Genomic DNA, 18,316 nt, shown 5'->3' with positions numbered 1-18,316 from the left:
ACACACACAAAGCACACTGAAAGGTAGAGAGAACGTTAATCATCATTCATATTCCAGGGGTTTTTCCAAAGAGGTCAAGGCAGACTACTCTATGCAATGTCACCTCAGTAACAACCATACAAAAATAAACAAATATACCCCCTCCCTTTTTACCAAACCGCGATAGCAGTTTTTAGCACAGGGAGGTGCACTGAATGCCCCGTGCTGCTCTCGACGCTCATAGGCTCCCTGCGCTAAAAACAGCTATTGCTGTTTAGTAAAAGGGAGCCATAGTGCAAAATATAGACAGCAGATATAAATTCTCAAAACGGACACATTTTGATCACTAAATTGAAAATAAAATCATTTTTCCTACCTTTGTTGTCTGGTGATTTCATGAGTCTCTGGTTGCACTTTCTTCTTCTGACTGTGCATCCAATATTTTTTCCCTTCTTTCAGCCTCCAGTATGCTTCCTCTACTCCAGAACTCATTCTCTCCCCCAACTTTCTTTCTCCCTGCCCCCTTCTTTCTGTCTTCCTGCCTCCGTTTCTTTCTCTCTCTCTCTTCATGCCCCCTTTCTTTCTGTCTCCCTACTCCCCCTTTCTGCTTCCATTCTTTCTTTGTCTCCCTGCCCCCCTTCTTTCCGTCTCCCTGCCTACCCCCTTTTTTTCTTTTCTCCCTGCCCTCCCTTAAGCCACTAGGTTTGCAGCCACCGCCACGATCGGGGAACAGGCCCCTAAGCCACCGCCGCTCCAAGGTCTCACTGCAGAAGTGTCGTGCTGACCAGCATTCCGCTCCCTGGCGTCAATTCTGACGTCAGAGAGGAAATTCCGGGCCAGTCAGGCAGCGATTGGCTGGCCCAGAACTTCTTCTCCGACGTCAGAATTGACATCGGGGAGAGGAATGCGATTGACTCGCGTTGCCTTCCCAATCTACCGGTCGATCGTGATCGACGTATTGGGCACCCCTGCACTAGATGGTTTGTACTTTCTTTTTCTTTCTTTCCTTCCTTACTTCCTCAGGCCCAACAACTGTCTCTTTCTATTCCCTCCCTCCCTTCCTATGTCCCCAAGTTCTTGCCCCTCTCTCTCACTGCCTTCCAGGCTTTGTCCTTCCTCTCTCCCGCACCGAAGCCTGCATTCCTTCCTCCCTGCCACGCCGATTCCTCCTCCCTGGTCCGCCGCAACTGCATTCCTCCTTGACTCCTCAAAGCCTTCCTTCCTCCTTGCCACGCCAATTCTTCTCCCTGGTCCGCCCAAGACTCTGCCACCACTGCAGAACGACCCCTCCGAGCTCCACCACCCCTCCCTCCCCAGGAACCAGACTTTTTAGCAGGCGCCATAAGGAGCACAAAAAAAAACCCCTTCACCAAATCCTGGTAAACCCCAACCTACCAACACCCCCACTACCCCAAATAACCAGAGGCTCACCTCCCTGTCCTTCTTTCTGTCTATCACTCTCCCTGCCCATTGTCTTTCGTTCTCATGCGCTGCCTGCCTGTCTTTCTGTCTCTCTCTCCATGGCCCCCTGCCTGCCTTTGTCTTTCTCCGTGGTCCCCTTCTGTCCCCCCCCAAAAGCAAATTAAGATTGCTCCCTGCCCCCTAGCACACCCCTCCCCCAAAGCAAAGCAAGTTCACTCCCTGGCCCCATTTCCCTCCCCCCTTCCCTGAGCAGCAGCAGCATTCACTCCCCCTCCATTTCCCTGTGCATCAGCAGCATTTCCCTCCCCCCACCCCACTTCCCTGTGCTGCAGCAGCATTCTCTTCCCCTCCATTTCCCTCCCACCCTTCCCTGTGCAGCAGCAGCATTTCCCTCCCCCCACTTCCCTGTGCAGCAGCATTCCCTCCCCCTACATTTCCCTGTGCAGCAGCATTTCCCTTTCCTCACTTCCCTGTGCAGCAGCATTCCCTCCCCCTCCATTTCCCTGTGTAGCAGCAGCATTTCCCTCCCCCACCCTACTTCCCTGTGCAGCAGCAGCAGCATTAGCATTTTCCTTCCCCCTTCTCTGTGCAGAAGCATTTCCCTCCCCCTCCATTTCCCTGTGCAGAATTTCCCTCCCCCATTTCCCTGTGCAGCAGTATTTCCCTCCCCAATTTCCCTGTGCAGCAGCAGCAGCATTTTCCTCCCACCCTTCTCTGTGCAGAAGCATTTCCCTCCCCCCACTTTCCTGTGCAGCAGCAGCATTCCCTCCTCCCACCCCACTTCCCTGTGCAGCAGCGTTTCTGGCCAGCGCCCTTACCCTTGCCAAAGTTATTTTTGAGTTTAAAGCTGCCACCGCAGCTCCTCACAACCCACGCCTGTGCCGGAAGCTTTCTCTCCGACGTGATCGCTGGAATAATCTTCCACTGCAGGTGATTGAGGCCAGCAGCGTGCCTGATTTTAAGGCCAAATGGGATCGACACGTGGGTTCTATTCACTAGGCAAAGGTAGGGGAGGGTCATTAGGGTGGGCAGACTAGATGGGCCGTGGCCCTTATCTGTCGTCTATTTCTATGTTTCTATGACATCAGAAAGGCTTCCGACGTAGGTACGGCTCCTAAGAGGAGGCGGCTTTGAACTTAAAAATAACTTCAGCAAGGGTAAGGGAGCCGGCTAGACCGCAGGCCGCAGAACAGTATCTGGGGGGCCATGAGTTTGACACCACTGTTAGACAGAGTGAGGGCGGGAGGAGGGAGTCGCCTTCGTGCGTCCTTGCTTTAAGGTGCCTATGCATGCGCAGAAGAAACCACCGCTGACTCCTTCTACTGCGCATGCGAAGCCACAGAGTTACAGAGCACGGATCACGCAGATAGGAGTGCGAATGTGCGCTTAGGGTTTTATTATTATGATAATGAATTGGGATAATAGTTACCATCTCTCATCAGAGAGAACACAGAATTGAGATCTTTTTTTTTTTCCCATTATTTTTTATTTTCAAATTTTTCATAAAGTGAACAAACTATTAAAATACAATTGATGAATATACAATATCACTTTTATATCTAATACATCATGTTCTAAATATATTTTTTCTCCCTCTCCCTCCCCCCACCCTTCTATTACTTTTCATTCATATATTACATATTATATATCATATTATATCATATTATGTATACATTATTTTCACTACCTCCCCTCTATGTGTGTCACTAAAAAATTATTAAAAAGAAGAAAAGAAGAAGAAAAATTCTATTGTTTATTCATTGCAATATTTTGTCAATGGCCCCCATATTTTTATAAATTTAATATATGTCCCTCTTTGTATTGCTATTGCTCTTCCCATTTTGAATATATGACAAATTGTATTCCACCAAAATGTATAATTTAGGTTATTATAATTCTTCCAGTTATTGGTTATATGCTGAATGGCAACTCCTGTCATAATTAATAAAAGCTTGTTATTTTCTGGTGAAATTTGACTTTTTTTCCTCATCATCATTCCAAATAATACTGTATCATATGATATTGAAATATGATTTTCCATCAATTTATTAATTTGTGGCCAAATTGAATTCCAAAAAGTTTTAATGTAGGGACAATGATATAATAAGTGATCTAATGTCCCTGGTTCCAGATTACAGTGCCAGCATTTATTGGACTTAGAACTGTCTAATCTAATCTAATCTAATCCTTAGGTTTGTATACCGCATCATCCCGTCTAATTTTTGCAAACGTGTAGGGGTCCAAAAAGCTCTATGTAATAAAAAGAACCAAGTTTGTCTCATAGATGCTGACACTGTACATCTTATTCTCCAAGACCAAATTAGTGGCCATTGAGATGCATTAATTTGATGCTTAATCTCAATGCTCCAAATATCTCTTAGACCATTTTTTGGTTTTTTATTCAAATATCTAGATATTAATTTATACCACAATGCGGCTTGATGTCCTAGGAAGTCTGCTTGAAAACATAAGAACTTTAAACTATATTGATTATTTAAAGTTTTCCATTCAGGGAACCCAACCTGAATGGCCTGCTTCAATTGCAACCATTTAAAACTTTGTGTTTTATTAAGACCAAATCTATGTTGCAATTGTGAAAAATCCAGCAGTTTACCTTCTGAAATAACATCGTCTAGAGATCTAATGCCTGCAATAATCCAGTTCTTCCAAAGGATTTGAGCTCCGCCAATTTTGATCTTGGAGTTTATCCATATAGATTGATTAGTTGATTTGTTTATTGGGATAGGTGTTAATTTATCAATAAACCTCAATGTTTTCCAAGTATCCATTAATATTTTATTTTCTCTATATCTTCTAGGTATGTTAATACTTGGTAAATGAACTAAATTTAGGGGAAACATAAGGCGCCATTCTAAATATAACCAATCTGGTGCATTATCCATAAGTTCTGGGAGGATCCAATACATACCCTGACGTAAAATATAGGCTTGATGGTACCTATAGAAATTTGGAAAATTTACCCCTCCCTCCTTAATTGATTTTTGCAAAGTTACTAAAGCTATTCTAGGTGTTTTACCAAGCCAAAGAAATTTTGTTAAAATGCTATTAAGCTTTTTATAAAAGGACCCCTGAAAATAAATAGGTATCATACTCATTTGGTAGCAAACTACAGGTAACATCATCATTTTAATAGTTTGAACTCTTTCCCACCAAGAAATATGTAATGGGTTCCATTGCTCATATAACTCCGTAACTTTTTTTAATACATATTTTTCATTCTCTTTTACAGTATCTTCAATTGTATTTTTAACTTGAATGCCAAGATATTTAAATCCTTCTTCTTTCCATATGAATGGAAAAGTGTCAAATAATCCTTTTACACAATGAATATTTAAAGGTATAATTTCAGATTTATTCCAATTAATTTTATAACCTGAAAATTTGCCAAACTTATCAATTAATTCCAATAAAGAAGATAAGGTAGACTGGATTTCTCAAATAAAGTAAAATATCGTCAGCATAAGCCGAAATTTTATATTCCATATCTGAATATGGAATACCTTGTATCTCCCTCGTTTGCTGTATTGCTAATAATAAGGGTTCTAATACAACATCAAATAACAAAGGAGATAAAGGACAACCCTGTCTAACTCACCTCTGCAATTGAAAACCATCAGATATCTTATTATTAATATTTAATCTTGCAATCGGGAAGCTATACAAAGTTTTTACCATTTGTATAAATCCAGAACCTATACCAAACCATTCTAAAGCCTGATACATAAAATTCCATTCTACCCTATCAAACGCTTTTTCTGCATCCAATGAAACTGTAAAAGTCGGTTCATCCATTTTTTTTTATAAATTTAACATATGAAACAATAATTTAGAGTTATTAGAGGAATGTCTTTTAGCAACGAAACCCGTTTGATGCATATCTATAATATGTGGGAGAGCTTTGGCTAATCTCAAAGCCAAAATTTTCGCCAAAAGTTTATTATCCACATTTATCAAAGATATAGGCCTGTAGTTTGAAACCAAAGTAGGATCTTTATTTGGCTTAGGCAAAACAATTATTATTGATTCAGCCATAGTACCTTTAATATTACCTTTTATAAGTTGTGTCTGATATAAATTTAGTAAATATGGGGAAAGGATATTTTGAAATGTTTTGTAAAATTCTACTGTATATCCATCACCACCTGGAGCGGATCCAACTCTAAGAGATCTCAATGCTGTTTCTAATTCTTTTAATGATATAGGTTCATCTAAACTCCGTTTTATATGATCAGGGATCTTAGGTCCATTAATAAAATCTAAAAAATTTTTACCATCTTTTTGTCTCTCAAAATAAGGCTCGGAAGAATACAGGTCCTTATAAAATTTCAGAAATTGTTTTAAAATTATATTTGTTTGATTTGTTATTATGCCATTATCTTTTATTCCATTTATATTAGTTCTTCTTTTTTTTGCTTTAAGATAATTTGCCAATAATCTTCCCGCCTTATTAGAATTTCCATAATACACTGTTTGCTTGGAAAACAAATCTTTTCTTATCATTTTTGAAGTTAATTCATTATATTTACCTTTTGCTTTCAAAAGAGCTTGCAAAACTTCATATTCCCATTTACTTACCAATTTAGCTTCTAATATTTTTATTTCTTTTTCTAATTCTATATATTGTATTTTAATCTGTTTCCTAATAAAAGCTGAATATGATATAATATTACCCCTCATAGTTGCTTTAAATGCATCCCATACATTCTCAATAGATGTATCCTCCACTAAATTTATTTGAAAGAAATCATTAATTTGTGTTTTGAAATTTTCCAAAAATTTGTCATCCACAAGCAATGCATTATCAAATCTCCAAAGAGGTCTACCATTCTCTAATTTATCTAATTGTAATTCTATCCATACTCCCGCATGATCCGATATAATAATAGGATCTATGGAAGCTTTAATCACCTGTTGCACTTTATTTGTTGAAACAAAAATATAATCTATTCTTGAAAATGATTTATGAACCTGTGAACAAAATGAAAATTCCTGATCATTAAAATGAAGAATACGCCATATATCTTTCAAATCACATGATTGAGCCAAATTATCTAAACCTAAAGATTTTATACTTTTACCTGGTTTTTTATCCAATAATGGATCCATTACAGCATTAAAATCTCCAGCCACCACTAAATTAGAAGTAGCCAGTGGTAATAACATATTCTGTAATTTTTTAAAAAATTCTGATTGATTCGAATTAGGGGCATATATATTAAACAACGTCAGGGCATTATTTCCCATACTTATGTCAATATGTATCCATCTTCCATGTGGATCTGAATTTTTTACCTTAATCTTGGCCATACATTTTTTATTTATAAGAATTGCTACCCCTGCTTTTTTACCCTCTGCTGGAGCAAAAAAACATTCTTTTACCCACCCACCCGTTAGTTTCTGTGATTCCTTTGTATTAAGATGGGTCTCTTGCAAACAGTAAATATCCGCATTTTGCTTTTTTAAAAATGCTAATACTTTTTTCCTTTTAATTACATGATTCAGGCCATTGACATTAATAGAATATATCTTAAAAGACATTATATATTCTAATACTTATCATTATAATCTTTTTCCCTTCTTTCATATTTAAAATCCAAAAAATATTCTCAATGACACACATATTTACCCCTAAAGTATCCAATCCCTTATTAATCTTTTTTTTAATCATTCTAATAAATCTCATCTTTTTCCCTCCCTTTCCCACCCAATATAATGACTGCTTAAGGACACACATTGGAACAGCAACCCGAACATTCCCCTCCCCCTAGGCAACCAATATTCAATCAATATCCCCTTCAATCTATCTATATTAATCTTTACTATCTTTAATCATTTTTTATTCTTAACATTTCATTAGTGTATCTTTGTTCTTTCATCAATTTTAATTTATATTTCCTAGTATTATAGTTTACATCATACATTTATATCTTAAACATATATTTAATATGGTATTGATATTTTTCCTATATCTTATACTTTTCTCTTTATATTTTTATTGTTTTTTCTTTAGTTCATGTTTCCCTTTCTTCAGTATTTCAATGTCTCATATTTTTATAATTTTTCACAAAGTCATCGAAACCAATTTTGATGTTTTATGTTAAAATGTCATAGGTTCTGATTTTGAAAGAAAAGCTTTTAGTTTTTCTGGGTCTTCAAAATATAAAGATTTGTCTCCAGATGATACTCTCATTTTTGCCGGATAATATAATCCGTATTTATATCCCTTTTCTTTTAGTTGAGGTCTCATGTCTAATAGTCTCTTTCTTTTATTTGCTGTGTTTTTTGCAAAATCCGGCAAAAACCATATTCTGGATCCTTTGTAGTTTATATTTTTGTCTTTCTTGGCAGCATTTAATATTTCTAATGCTTGTTGGTATCTAAGCATTTTGAATATTAGTGGTCTTGGCCTGCCTTTATTTTCTACATTTTTTACTGGGATCCTATGCGCCCTTTCTATTTCTAGTGGTTGTTTTAAGTCCAGTTGTAATATTTTTGGAATTAAGTTTTCTAGAAATTGTATAGCATTTTTTCCTTCTAAATTTTCTTGTATTCCAAAAAGTTTAATATTTTTTCTTCTTCCTCGATTTTCATAATCTTCCAGTTGATCTTTCAATTTATTCAGTTCCAGACTATCATTTTTGCATCTGTTTGCTTCACCTTCTATAATCTCCATTTTATCTTCTAAGACAGTTGTTCTTTTATTATTTACTTCCATTTGTCTATGGATATTTAGAATTTCTTCCTTCATTTCAGCCATGTTGGTCACAGTTTCTTTAATCATTTGTTTAATTTGTCTCAATTCTTCCATAACTTCTGCTTTGCTCAATGTATCAGGTTCTTCAGCAGGAAGTGGGATCTTACTTGGTGTAACTTGATCCTGCTTCTGTCTTTTTGCTGACATACCAGCTTCATTTTTATTTTGTCTGGTAGTTGCCATGTTGTTGTTTTCTTTTTCCGTGGAATTTACTTTCTTCACAGATGTAAGGAGACACAAAAATCTCTTTAAGTCACTATTCCCAGTAGTTTATCTTTGATATCTTGCTATATCAGTTTAGAAGAAACAGTGAGGAAATATCAAAATTTTTAGTTCTCCTTTCTTAGGTTTTGTTTCAATAAAAGAGAAATTGATCCCCCTCCTTTTCTTCAATCTCCTCTCTCTCTCAGGATTTCGTTTTAACTTCGGCAGCAGAAATTTTCTCAACAGTTTTTTCTTGTCAGTTATCTGCTTCAGTGCCGCACTGAGAGAAAAAAAATCAAAGTCCAAAAGGGGAAACTCTTCTCTCCCTTTCTTTGTCTTTAGGTAGCTCAGTGTCTTCAAGCTCTTTCAAACTCGTCTGTCACCTAGCCTTCTGCACTGCTTCACTTGGCTCAAAAAAAAAAAAAAAAAAATGGCGCTCTTTCTTATTGGCACTTTCTCTCTCAGGTTTTCTTTTTTTTTTTAGTCTCTATAGAAGAGGGCAATAACTGTCACAAGTTTAATATCGAAGGAATCGGCTACAAGGGGACAAATCCACCACCATTCACTGTAGCCTGTATTTAATCTTTTGCCGTTTTATTGAGTCACTTACTTTTCGCCCTCAGGGTCCCAGTTCAGCGTCGGTCAGAGAGGGCTGCTTCAAACCGCCACAGATCTAAAAATCCGTTGACAGCGGTTTCACATCAAGATTCCTCTATAATTTCCTTCACTTTCAGTCTCTCTCTCTCAATGCTCTACTCTTAGTTAATATCAAGTTATTGTCATTTACCCTGTGAGCGATTTGCTGACCTTTTTCTCGCCGTCTATCAAAGGAAAAAACTTCAAACAGTCAGTGTCGTGAAAAAATTGTCAAAAGGGAGACAAACCTCCTGACTTTCTTTCTCTAGATCTCCACTTCAGTATCGGTAGCACGCTTTTTTTTTTCCGGTGATTTTAAGTTTATTTTATCTTTTCCCCGACTGCTCTCAATATCGTTTTTCTCTATCACAGAGGAGAAAGACGCTTTCAATTTTCTCCTGGCTCTTTCTCTCAAGCTTTGCCTCAACTTTATCGTAGGAAGAAAATATCAATCAGTTACAGATTTAATAACAGCAGGAAATTATTTTCGATAAAAATTGGTAAGAAGAAGATATATTTTTCAATAATCTTTTGCCTAGTTGAAGAGGAGCGTCGCGATCACACATCCATTTGTGTTCGCATTAAGCCACGCCCCCCACAGAATTGAGATCTATCTTCATCGGCTGGAATAGAAATAACCAATTTATATGAACTTCTGTTGAATTTTATCAGCGCATTTAGAAGCACACTATATTAAAAGCAGCTGTCTTAACACTGCACTTTTAGGAATGATGGGATGGGAAGGAAAGTAGGAGACCCTCATCTACTTGCTGTATTACATCACATATTTGAACAAAATGAGTCAATAAAATTCAGAAAACCTTTTGCCAAACACATTTTGACATCGATTTCACTGTCAATGTTTCAGCCATAACTGAGATTAAGGAAAACACTTACCTGTTGCATATATGTTCAGTGCATTTGCCCTGTTGCAGCTGTCTGTGCAAACATCAATCTTCTGCCTTTTTGAGAGAAAAAACGTTTTACAATGTATAGAATGTTTTAGCTATCAGTATTTTGAGCCTTCGTATATAACTGAGCTCCATTCCACCTCCAAGAAAATCTCTCATCTTCATAGCAGGCTCTTATCTCAATCTAAACAAAAATACATCCAAAATTCGGCCTAAGTCAGTACTTGGACAACCTAAAAGACAAGTTGTCCAAGTACCGATAATCGAAGCTAGTTTTTGGACGTATTCAGATTTTAGGCCTCTGAATCCCGCTGTATGTCCAGAGCTCAAAGGGGCGGTTTTAGAGGAGTGGTTAGGGCGATAGGTAGGCAGGACGTAGGTTGACCTTAGTCGTCCTGCAGAAATAATCGAAAGTTTGATGAGATTGCCTGGACAGAACTTATACGTTTTGATTTAAATGAAGTTAAAACAGGTATAAGTTCCGGATCGGCTTGCCGCTGAGCTGATCACAGGAAGAGATCTCCCTGCCGTAATCAGTTTAGTGGCCCAAGCAACAACCCAACCCTCCCCCCCCCCCCCCGCGAAGACTACCAACAGGAAGGATGCCCACTCTCTTCTACCAGACACCCCCCCATAAGCATCGCCAGCAGAAAGGATTCCCAGTCCCTCCCGCCGGTCCTCCTGCCAAACATTAAGCCATCGGACCCCACCCCCACCCTCCCCATAAAGCCCACCCATCCATACTCCCCCCCCCCGTACCCCAAAAAGTACCTTGCTATGTTGGCCAGCCGGACAGATGTTTCTTCCGGCCGGCTGCCTTCACCAGAATGGGGAGGGGTCTAAGGCCCTAATTGGCCCCTCCCATGGGAGGGCCTAAGGGATCTGGCCAATCGGAATATTAGGCCACTCCCAGTGCATCCCAGAATGCACTAGGAGACAGGTCTAAGATTCCGGTTGGCCCAGGTGCCTAAGGCCCCTCCCAGGGCCTTAGACACCTTCCTGGTGCATCCCACCATGCACTGGGAAGGGACAGTCCCACCACTCTGGTGAAGGCGGGCTTGTCGGCCAGCCAGAGGAAGCATCCGTCCAGCTAGCCAATGTACTAAGGTACTTTTTGGTGTTACATTGAAAGTCCTTTCATACATTTTGAAATGAGAGGATGAGTAGTAAGAGGTTTACCATCCACCAGCTGATGAAAGCCAGTGATCATACCAAGATGGACTCTAACAGAAGTGAATTTGAGACCAGAGATTGACAAATGGTGGAGAGAAGTCAAACAAAATCAGGAAAAAAAGAGAGATGACTTTTGGATCCCCCTGATGAAGAAGACATCAAGCAGAAAACCGTGTCTACTTTTGCTGGAAACACTTCTGAGTGGCTGGTTTTCTGAAAGCTTCTAATATGAATGTAACAGGCTGAGAGAGATGAAAAGCAGCTGAACTCAGCTCGAGAGATACCAAGCTGTCAGGCTGAAGGTTGGGATGTAGAATAGAACTTTGACTCTGCATGAGAAGAGATGGAGAGATTGGCAGAGGTAGTGGTAGTGAGTTGAAAGAGAAGGGAGAAACAAGGTTGTCTGGGTCACCTAGGAGCTATCAGAATCATGGTGGCAGACTCCTGCTTGAGCTGGACAAGCATATTGAGAACTAGAGAAATGGGTGGAAACACAAAGAAATCTGTTCGTCCATTTCAGGCGAAAGCATCATCATCTAGGTGATGAGGCAAATAAAGCCTGAAGCAAATGCGAGATAGCTGACAATCCGTGGGAAGACGGAAAGAGATCTACTTGGGTAGTCTCCCATAGAAAGAAGATGGAATTTGGAATGGAGAGCTGCTGAGTTCAGAGTCTATTTATGAGGTTGGAAAAAATGCATCTGAGCTTGTTCACCAGAAAAAAAAATTATGCTCCCCTTGAATATAAACACCTTGAGAAAGATGTGAGGAAGTGCCCAATTCCAAATCTTCGAGGTTCGTGATAGATAAGGAGATACCCTGCCCCACCTGGCTAATTTACATTTCTACTTGATTGTCTGCATGGACTAAGAGAACTTGATCTTGAAGAAATGCTGAAAGCTTTGAAAATCCCTGAGTTTCGACAGGTGTAAAGACGGCGTTGATATCTGAGGGACTAGGGACTTTCAATGTGAAGATCATGCCGATGAGCTCAGCAAGATAAGGTTGACGAATCCAAGGTCAGGACTGTCTGAGGAGGAAGTGTTTGAAAGAGCAACCCCCTGAAAGACAGGTGCATCCAGCACTGTAGCGACTGTCAAAGAGACGAGATAACTGGAATATGTTACAAGAAAGTGTTTATCACCTACGAACACTGTGAAGGCAGGGCCAATTGAGAGATCAGTATATAGCACAGTTACTTACTGTAACAGTTGTTATCCAGGGACAGCAGGCAGATATTTTCAACAGGTGGGTGACGTCACCGACAGAGCCCCGCAGCGGACAGCCTCACAAGCAGACTTGCTTGAATATCTTTGTAAGAGCTTATGACTGCTGCACTGCGCATGCGCGAGTGCCTTTCCGCCCGAGTCAGGGCGCGCATCTCCTGTGAGGTACCTCAGTTCAGATAACTAGCTAAGAAGCCAACCAGGGGAGGAGGGTGGGTTGTGAGAATATCTGCCTGCTGTCCCTGGATAACAACTGTTACGGTAAATAACTGCTTTATCCCAAGACAAATAGGCAGCATATTCTCAACAGGTGGTTTACCTCCAAGCTAAGCATAATGGGATGGAGGGAGAGTTGGCAAGTTAAGAAAAGATATTTTATAAAACAGACTGGCCAAAATGGCCATCCCTTCTGGAGAAAGTATCCAGACAGTAATGAGAGGTGAAAATATGAACCGAGGACCAAGTGGCAGCCTTGCAGATTTCCTCAAATAGGAGTTGATCTGAGTAAAGCTACAGATGCCACCATTGCTCTAACTCTGTGGCCCGTAATTCGACCCTGCAGAGGGAGACCAGCCTGAGCATAGCAGAAAGGGATGCAAGCAGCCATCCAGTTGGAGATGGTTCGCTTTGAGACAGGATGCCCCAACTTATTTGGATCAAAGGAGATGAAAAGTTGTGGGGCTGTTCTGTGAGGTTGAGTGCGTTGCAAGTAGAAAGCCAAGGCACGTTTGCAGTCCAAAGTATGGAGCGCCACTTCTCCAGGGTGAGACTGAGGCTTCGGAAATAATACTGAAGAATAGACTGATTAATGTGAAATTCTGAGACAACTTTAGGCAAGAATTTTGGATGAGTACGGAGGACCACTTTGTCATGGTAGAAGGCTATGAAAGGTGGATCCACAACCAAGGATTGTAACTCACCGACTCTTAGAGCAGACGTGAGGGAAATCAGGAACACCACTTTCCAAGTAAGATACTTGAGATGAGCCTTGTCAATTGGTTCAAATGAAGGCTTCATCAATTGAGCCAGGACGACATTGAGATCCCAGACCACTGGAGGTGGATGAACATTAAAAAGTCCTTTCATGAAGCGGGAAACCACAGGGTGTGCAGACAGAGGTTTCCCATCAAGAGGTTCATGAAAAGCAGCAATCGCACTGAGATGGACTCGAATAGATGTAGACTGGAGGCCAGATTGTAATAAGTGAAATAAATAATCCAAAACCGAAGCCAAGGAGGTAGACATTGGCTCCATTTGGTGAGTAGAACACCAAGTAGAAAATCTAGTCCATTTCTGACTAACACTGCATAGTGGACAGCTTTCTGGAAGCTACCAAAATGTCCTGTATAGATTGAGAAAACTGTAGAGTCAATTAGGTTGAAAGGTACCAAGCTGTTAACTGTAGAGACTGCAGATTAGGATGAAGTAAGGATCCTTGACTGAGTAAGCAGAGAGGGAAAAACTGGTAGTTGCAGAGGCTCCCTGGTGCTGAGTTGAAGTAGAAGGGAGTACCACGGTTGTCTGGGCCACTGAGGAACTATCAGAATCATGGTGGCATGTTCTGTCTTGAGTTTGACAAGAGTCTTGAGAATCAGAGGGAATAGAGGGAAGGCATAGAGAAACTGACCCGTCCAGTCCAGGAGGAAAGCATCTGCCTCGAGACGCTGGGGAGAGTAAATCCGGGAGCAGAACTGAGGCAGTTTGTTGTTGAGGGGGAGACGCAAAGAGGTCTATCTGAGGGGTCCCCCACTGAGCAAACACCTGACGGAGAGGCGAGGAATTGAGTGTCCATTCGTGAGGTTGCAGAAGACGACTCAATTTGTTCGCCAGACAGTTGTGCTAACCTTGAACGTAGACAGCTCTGAGAAAGATGTTTTGATGGATTACCCAATCCCACAGCTTCAGAGCTTCTTGACAAAGGGAGTGAGATCCCGTACCTCCCTGTTTGTTGACATAGTACATGGCGACTTGGTTGTCCGTCCAGACAAGGATTATGTTGTCATGAAGAAGGTGTTGAAAAGCTTTGAAAGCATTGAAAATCACTCCGAGTTCCAACAGATTGATGTGACAAAGATGGTCTGCGAGAGACCAATGGCCTTGGGTACGGAGACCATCGAGATGAGCTCCCCATGCGTAGGTTGACGAGTCTGTTGTGAGAACCTTCTGATGAGGGAGAGTGTGGAACAGCAAACCTCTAGAAAGATTGGAAGAGAGCATCCACCAGTAGAGAGACTGCCTCAACAAAGGAGTTACTGTAATTTGTTAAGAAAGTGGGTCGGTAGCTTGTTGCCACTGAGATGCCAGGGTCCACTGAGGTATGCGAAGGTTAAGTCTGGCAAAAGGAGTCACGTGAACTGTAGAAGCCATGTGACAGAGGAGAATCATCATTTGACTCGTTGAAATTAATGTGAGATGAGACACTTGATGGCAAAGGCGAATGAGAACATCTTGGTGTGGTTGTGGCAGGAATGCTCTGAGCCGGACCGTGTCCAGAGTGGCTCCGATAAACTGAAGAGACTGAGATGGGTTCAACTGGGATTTTGGCAAGTTGATTTCGAACCCGACATTGGAGGAACATAATAGCCTGTTGGGTCACTGCAATAACCCCTTGTTGAGAGGGGGGCTTTGATGAGCCAGTCGTCCAGGTATGGAAATACTTGAAGACCCTGGGTACGGAGAGCTGCAGCCACCACCACCAGACACTTCGTGAAGACTCTGGAGGATGAGGCGAGTCCGAAAGGAAGAACGCTGTATTATAGATGAAGATTCCCCGCCCGTAATCTTAAATACTTGCGAAAGGTTGGATGAATTGGAATACGAGTGTAAACCTCTTTGAGATCTAGAGAGCATAGCCAATCTCCCCGATTCATCAGGGAATACAGAGTTGGTAAAGAAAGCATCCGAAACTTCTTTGACTAGAAACTTGTTGAGGGCTCTGAGGTCCAGAATGGGTCATAAGTCCCCCGTCTTCTTTGGGACTAGAAAATAACAGGACTAAAAGCCCATGTCCCGTTGATTCAAGGGAACCTCCTCGACAGCTCGAAGGCGGAGAAGAGCCTGAGCTTCCTGAAGAAGAAGGGGAAGTTGCGACGAATTGGAAGGACACTCTCTTGGAAGGCGATCTGGAGGCACCTGAAGAAAGTGAAGTGAGCATCCCTCCCGAAGGATGGTGAGAACCCAGAGATCTGAGGTGATCATCTCCCACTAGTGATAAAAATAGTGGAGACGACTTCCAATGGGCAGAAGAGAAGTCTGATGGAGGGAGGTTGGTATGCTCATACTGTCAAAAAAGACCGAGCTGGTTTAGCAACAGCAGGGGTCGGCGCTTTCTGCTGTTGTGGCAGTCGTCTAGGCGGAGGCCTGGAGAAAGCTGGCATCATTTTTTTGAGGATAACGACGTGGTGGAGGCTTGTAGGGCCGAGCAGGAGGAGTCTTAAGCTTCGGCCGGATTAAGGAAGCAAAAGAGCGCTCATGTTCAGCTCACGTAGCAGCTTCAATAGAATCATCAAAAAGTTCATTTCCCTGGCACGGCAAGTTTGCTAGATGGTCCTGCAAATTGGGATCCATATCAATGCGGAGCCAAGCGAGGCGACGCATAGCGACTGCAAAAGCAGAAACTCTGGAAGAGAGCTCAAAGGCATTGTATGTGGCAGTCGAAGTTGAGACAGAGTTTGAATAATCTGTTTGAATTCTGGAAGACATTGTTCCTCAAGAGCCGTATAAAACTTAGGCATTATTTTGAAGGTGGTTAAAATAAGCAGTGAAAGTGTAATTGTAATTGAGAATTCTGTTAGCCATCATGGAATTCTGATAGAGCCATTAAAGAAAGCTCAACCATCTAAGCTCTACGCTGCAGTCCCTCCAGGCAGCGAGGGCCGTACCATGGACAAGTTTGGCCGTAGGTCGGGAAGAGCTGAGCCATGACTGAGGAAATCTGAGTGGTCAGAATGGCTCTCAATATGTCCTCGAACATAGGCACCGAGTCAAAGGGATCAGGTCTCAAAGGTAGAGCAGTGCGTTCCAAAGAGGGCGACCTCAAGGATTAGTATTCCCTATGTTTGGAGGCATGCTTAGCTGGAGGTCTTGAAGAGGCTGGCAGGACCGTAGGCCCGGCCTGAGAAGCCTGAGACTCTGGAGGCTTCTTAGGAAGGGTACCTGAAGGAGAAACAGGAGACTTACCCACAGATGAAGACTTAGAAGGGACTGCAGGCGAGGCCTTCGAGACCAAATGTGTCGAGGTCGAGGCCTTGGTCGAGGCAGCCACGGGTGTCAGGGTCAAGGTCTTAGAAGTCGAGGCCGTCCCCAAAGCCGAGGTCGAGACCCTCTCAGCAGACTGCTCCATAGTGCCAAATAGTTGAAGAAGCTTGGTACGTCGTCTGTGAAGGGCTTGAAGTTGAAGGGCAGCACAGCGCGAACAAGCATCGGGGCAATGTTCAGGACCCAGGCAAACAATACACTGACGATGAGGATCAGTGATTGAAACAGCCCTGCTGCACTGGCTACACTTTTTGAACCCGGTAAGAGGCCGGGAAACAGCAAAAAAAGAAGGCAGATGAACGAACGAGGTTCAGTGGCCAGGCCTAGGCCAAAAGGCCGCCAGCCAGAAAAGAAACAATAAGTTTTCTTGTTTTTTAAATAAAGAGAAGGAATACATGAGCACAGCGACTAGAAAAAATAACAAAGCCGCGGTGCAAGAAGGCAACAAAGGGCTGCAGAGCTGAAGTGAAGAGGATTTCTCAGCTCCACGGAAAATGTTGAACTGAAGTATCTCACAGGAGACGCGCGCCCTGACTCGGGTGGGAAGGCACTCACGCATGCACAGTGCAGCACTCGTAAGCTCTTACAAAGATCTTCAAGCAAGTCTGCTTGCGAGGCTGTCCGCTGCGAGGCTCCATCGGTGACGACACCCACCTGTAGAGAATACGCTGTCTGCTTGTCCTGGGATAAGAAGCTTTACAAAGGAAGACATGTGAACCATGGAGGCTTTGTGCTCTAGAAGAACCATTATGAACCTTGCTGAGAGTAGAGAAGTTGGGCAAGAAGATGGCCAAGTTTAAATAAGGTGTTCTAATATTGTTGAATAAGTAACACCCTGAGTTGAATAGACTCTGGTAGGACTCCGATGAAATGGAGCTTCTGAGATGGTTGAAGTTGAGATTTGAGAAAAAACTAATTCCACAAACGAAAAGCTAAAGGAATAGCAAAATCTGTTGTCGCTAAGAGCGCACCTTGAGAAAGAAGATCCTGAATGAGTCAGTGATCAGATAAAGACTGAAAGACCTTGTGACCTCCAGGTCACTGCCACCAAATCAGGTACTTGGTTAAGGTTCTGAAAGAGGATACCAAGTTGGTAGAGAAACAGGAATATGTGCTGGGTTACCTGACCATACTATGGATCTGAACCCATGACATGTGGAAGATGGAAGCTGTGCGTTTAACCATTGAACCACAGGAGCTTCCGTTGAAAAACTTTTAGGAATCTAGATGAAATGCAAGTGAAAAGTAAAGAATATAGGCAATCAGTGCAATCCAAGGAGGATAGAAAATTGCCAGGGATAACATTTGAAACCTCTCTGAGAAGAAAGCTGTTGACAGTCTGTAAACTAAGGCGTCAAAAACCTCCTTAGTTAAGGCAATGAGGCTGTTGATACCCTGAAGAAGGAAGGCAAAGCCTAGTCATAAGGGCAATGGTAAGGATATCTCACAAACAGAATGATCTGTATGCAGGGTCCAGAAGAGAAAGAAAAATTCCGAGATTGAAAGAGTATAAGCAGTAGATCAAAGAGGGAGGAAGGAGTTACACAGTGTAATATGTGTGCTACCTGTGGATGAAAAAAGGGGAGGTAAACCCCTGTTGTCCAACTGAAAGAATAGGGGAAAAAACATCCTAAAAAGGATGTAGTATGATGAGAGTTGAGAAGAAATGATGGACTCTAGCATCTTGGTTAGAAGAGGGATATTTGCAATTGGGCGATAGCTGGATGGTATGG

General features: G+C 41.9%; 1 protein-coding gene across 5 annotated transcripts in view; it reads right to left on the bottom strand.

Moving 5' to 3' along the window:
- Nucleotides 1–18,316, bottom strand: part of RNF17 (ring finger protein 17) — a 510,797-nt gene that overhangs the window by 477,039 nt on the left and 15,442 nt on the right. For all 5 annotated transcript variants that reach the window (XM_033948471.1, XM_033948470.1, XM_033948472.1 and 2 more), the window contains exon 4: nucleotides 9,914–9,978. In XM_033948471.1, the coding sequence (XP_033804362.1) occupies nucleotides 9,914–9,978 (65 nt within the window). The remainder of the gene's footprint in view (nucleotides 1–9,913; nucleotides 9,979–18,316) is intronic.

This window comes from Geotrypetes seraphini, chromosome 6 (genome assembly GCF_902459505.1).
Source record: "Geotrypetes seraphini chromosome 6, aGeoSer1.1, whole genome shotgun sequence".
Taxonomy (NCBI): Eukaryota; Metazoa; Chordata; class Amphibia; order Gymnophiona; family Dermophiidae; genus Geotrypetes; species Geotrypetes seraphini.
This window is presented reverse-complemented; position numbering and strand designations above follow the sequence as displayed.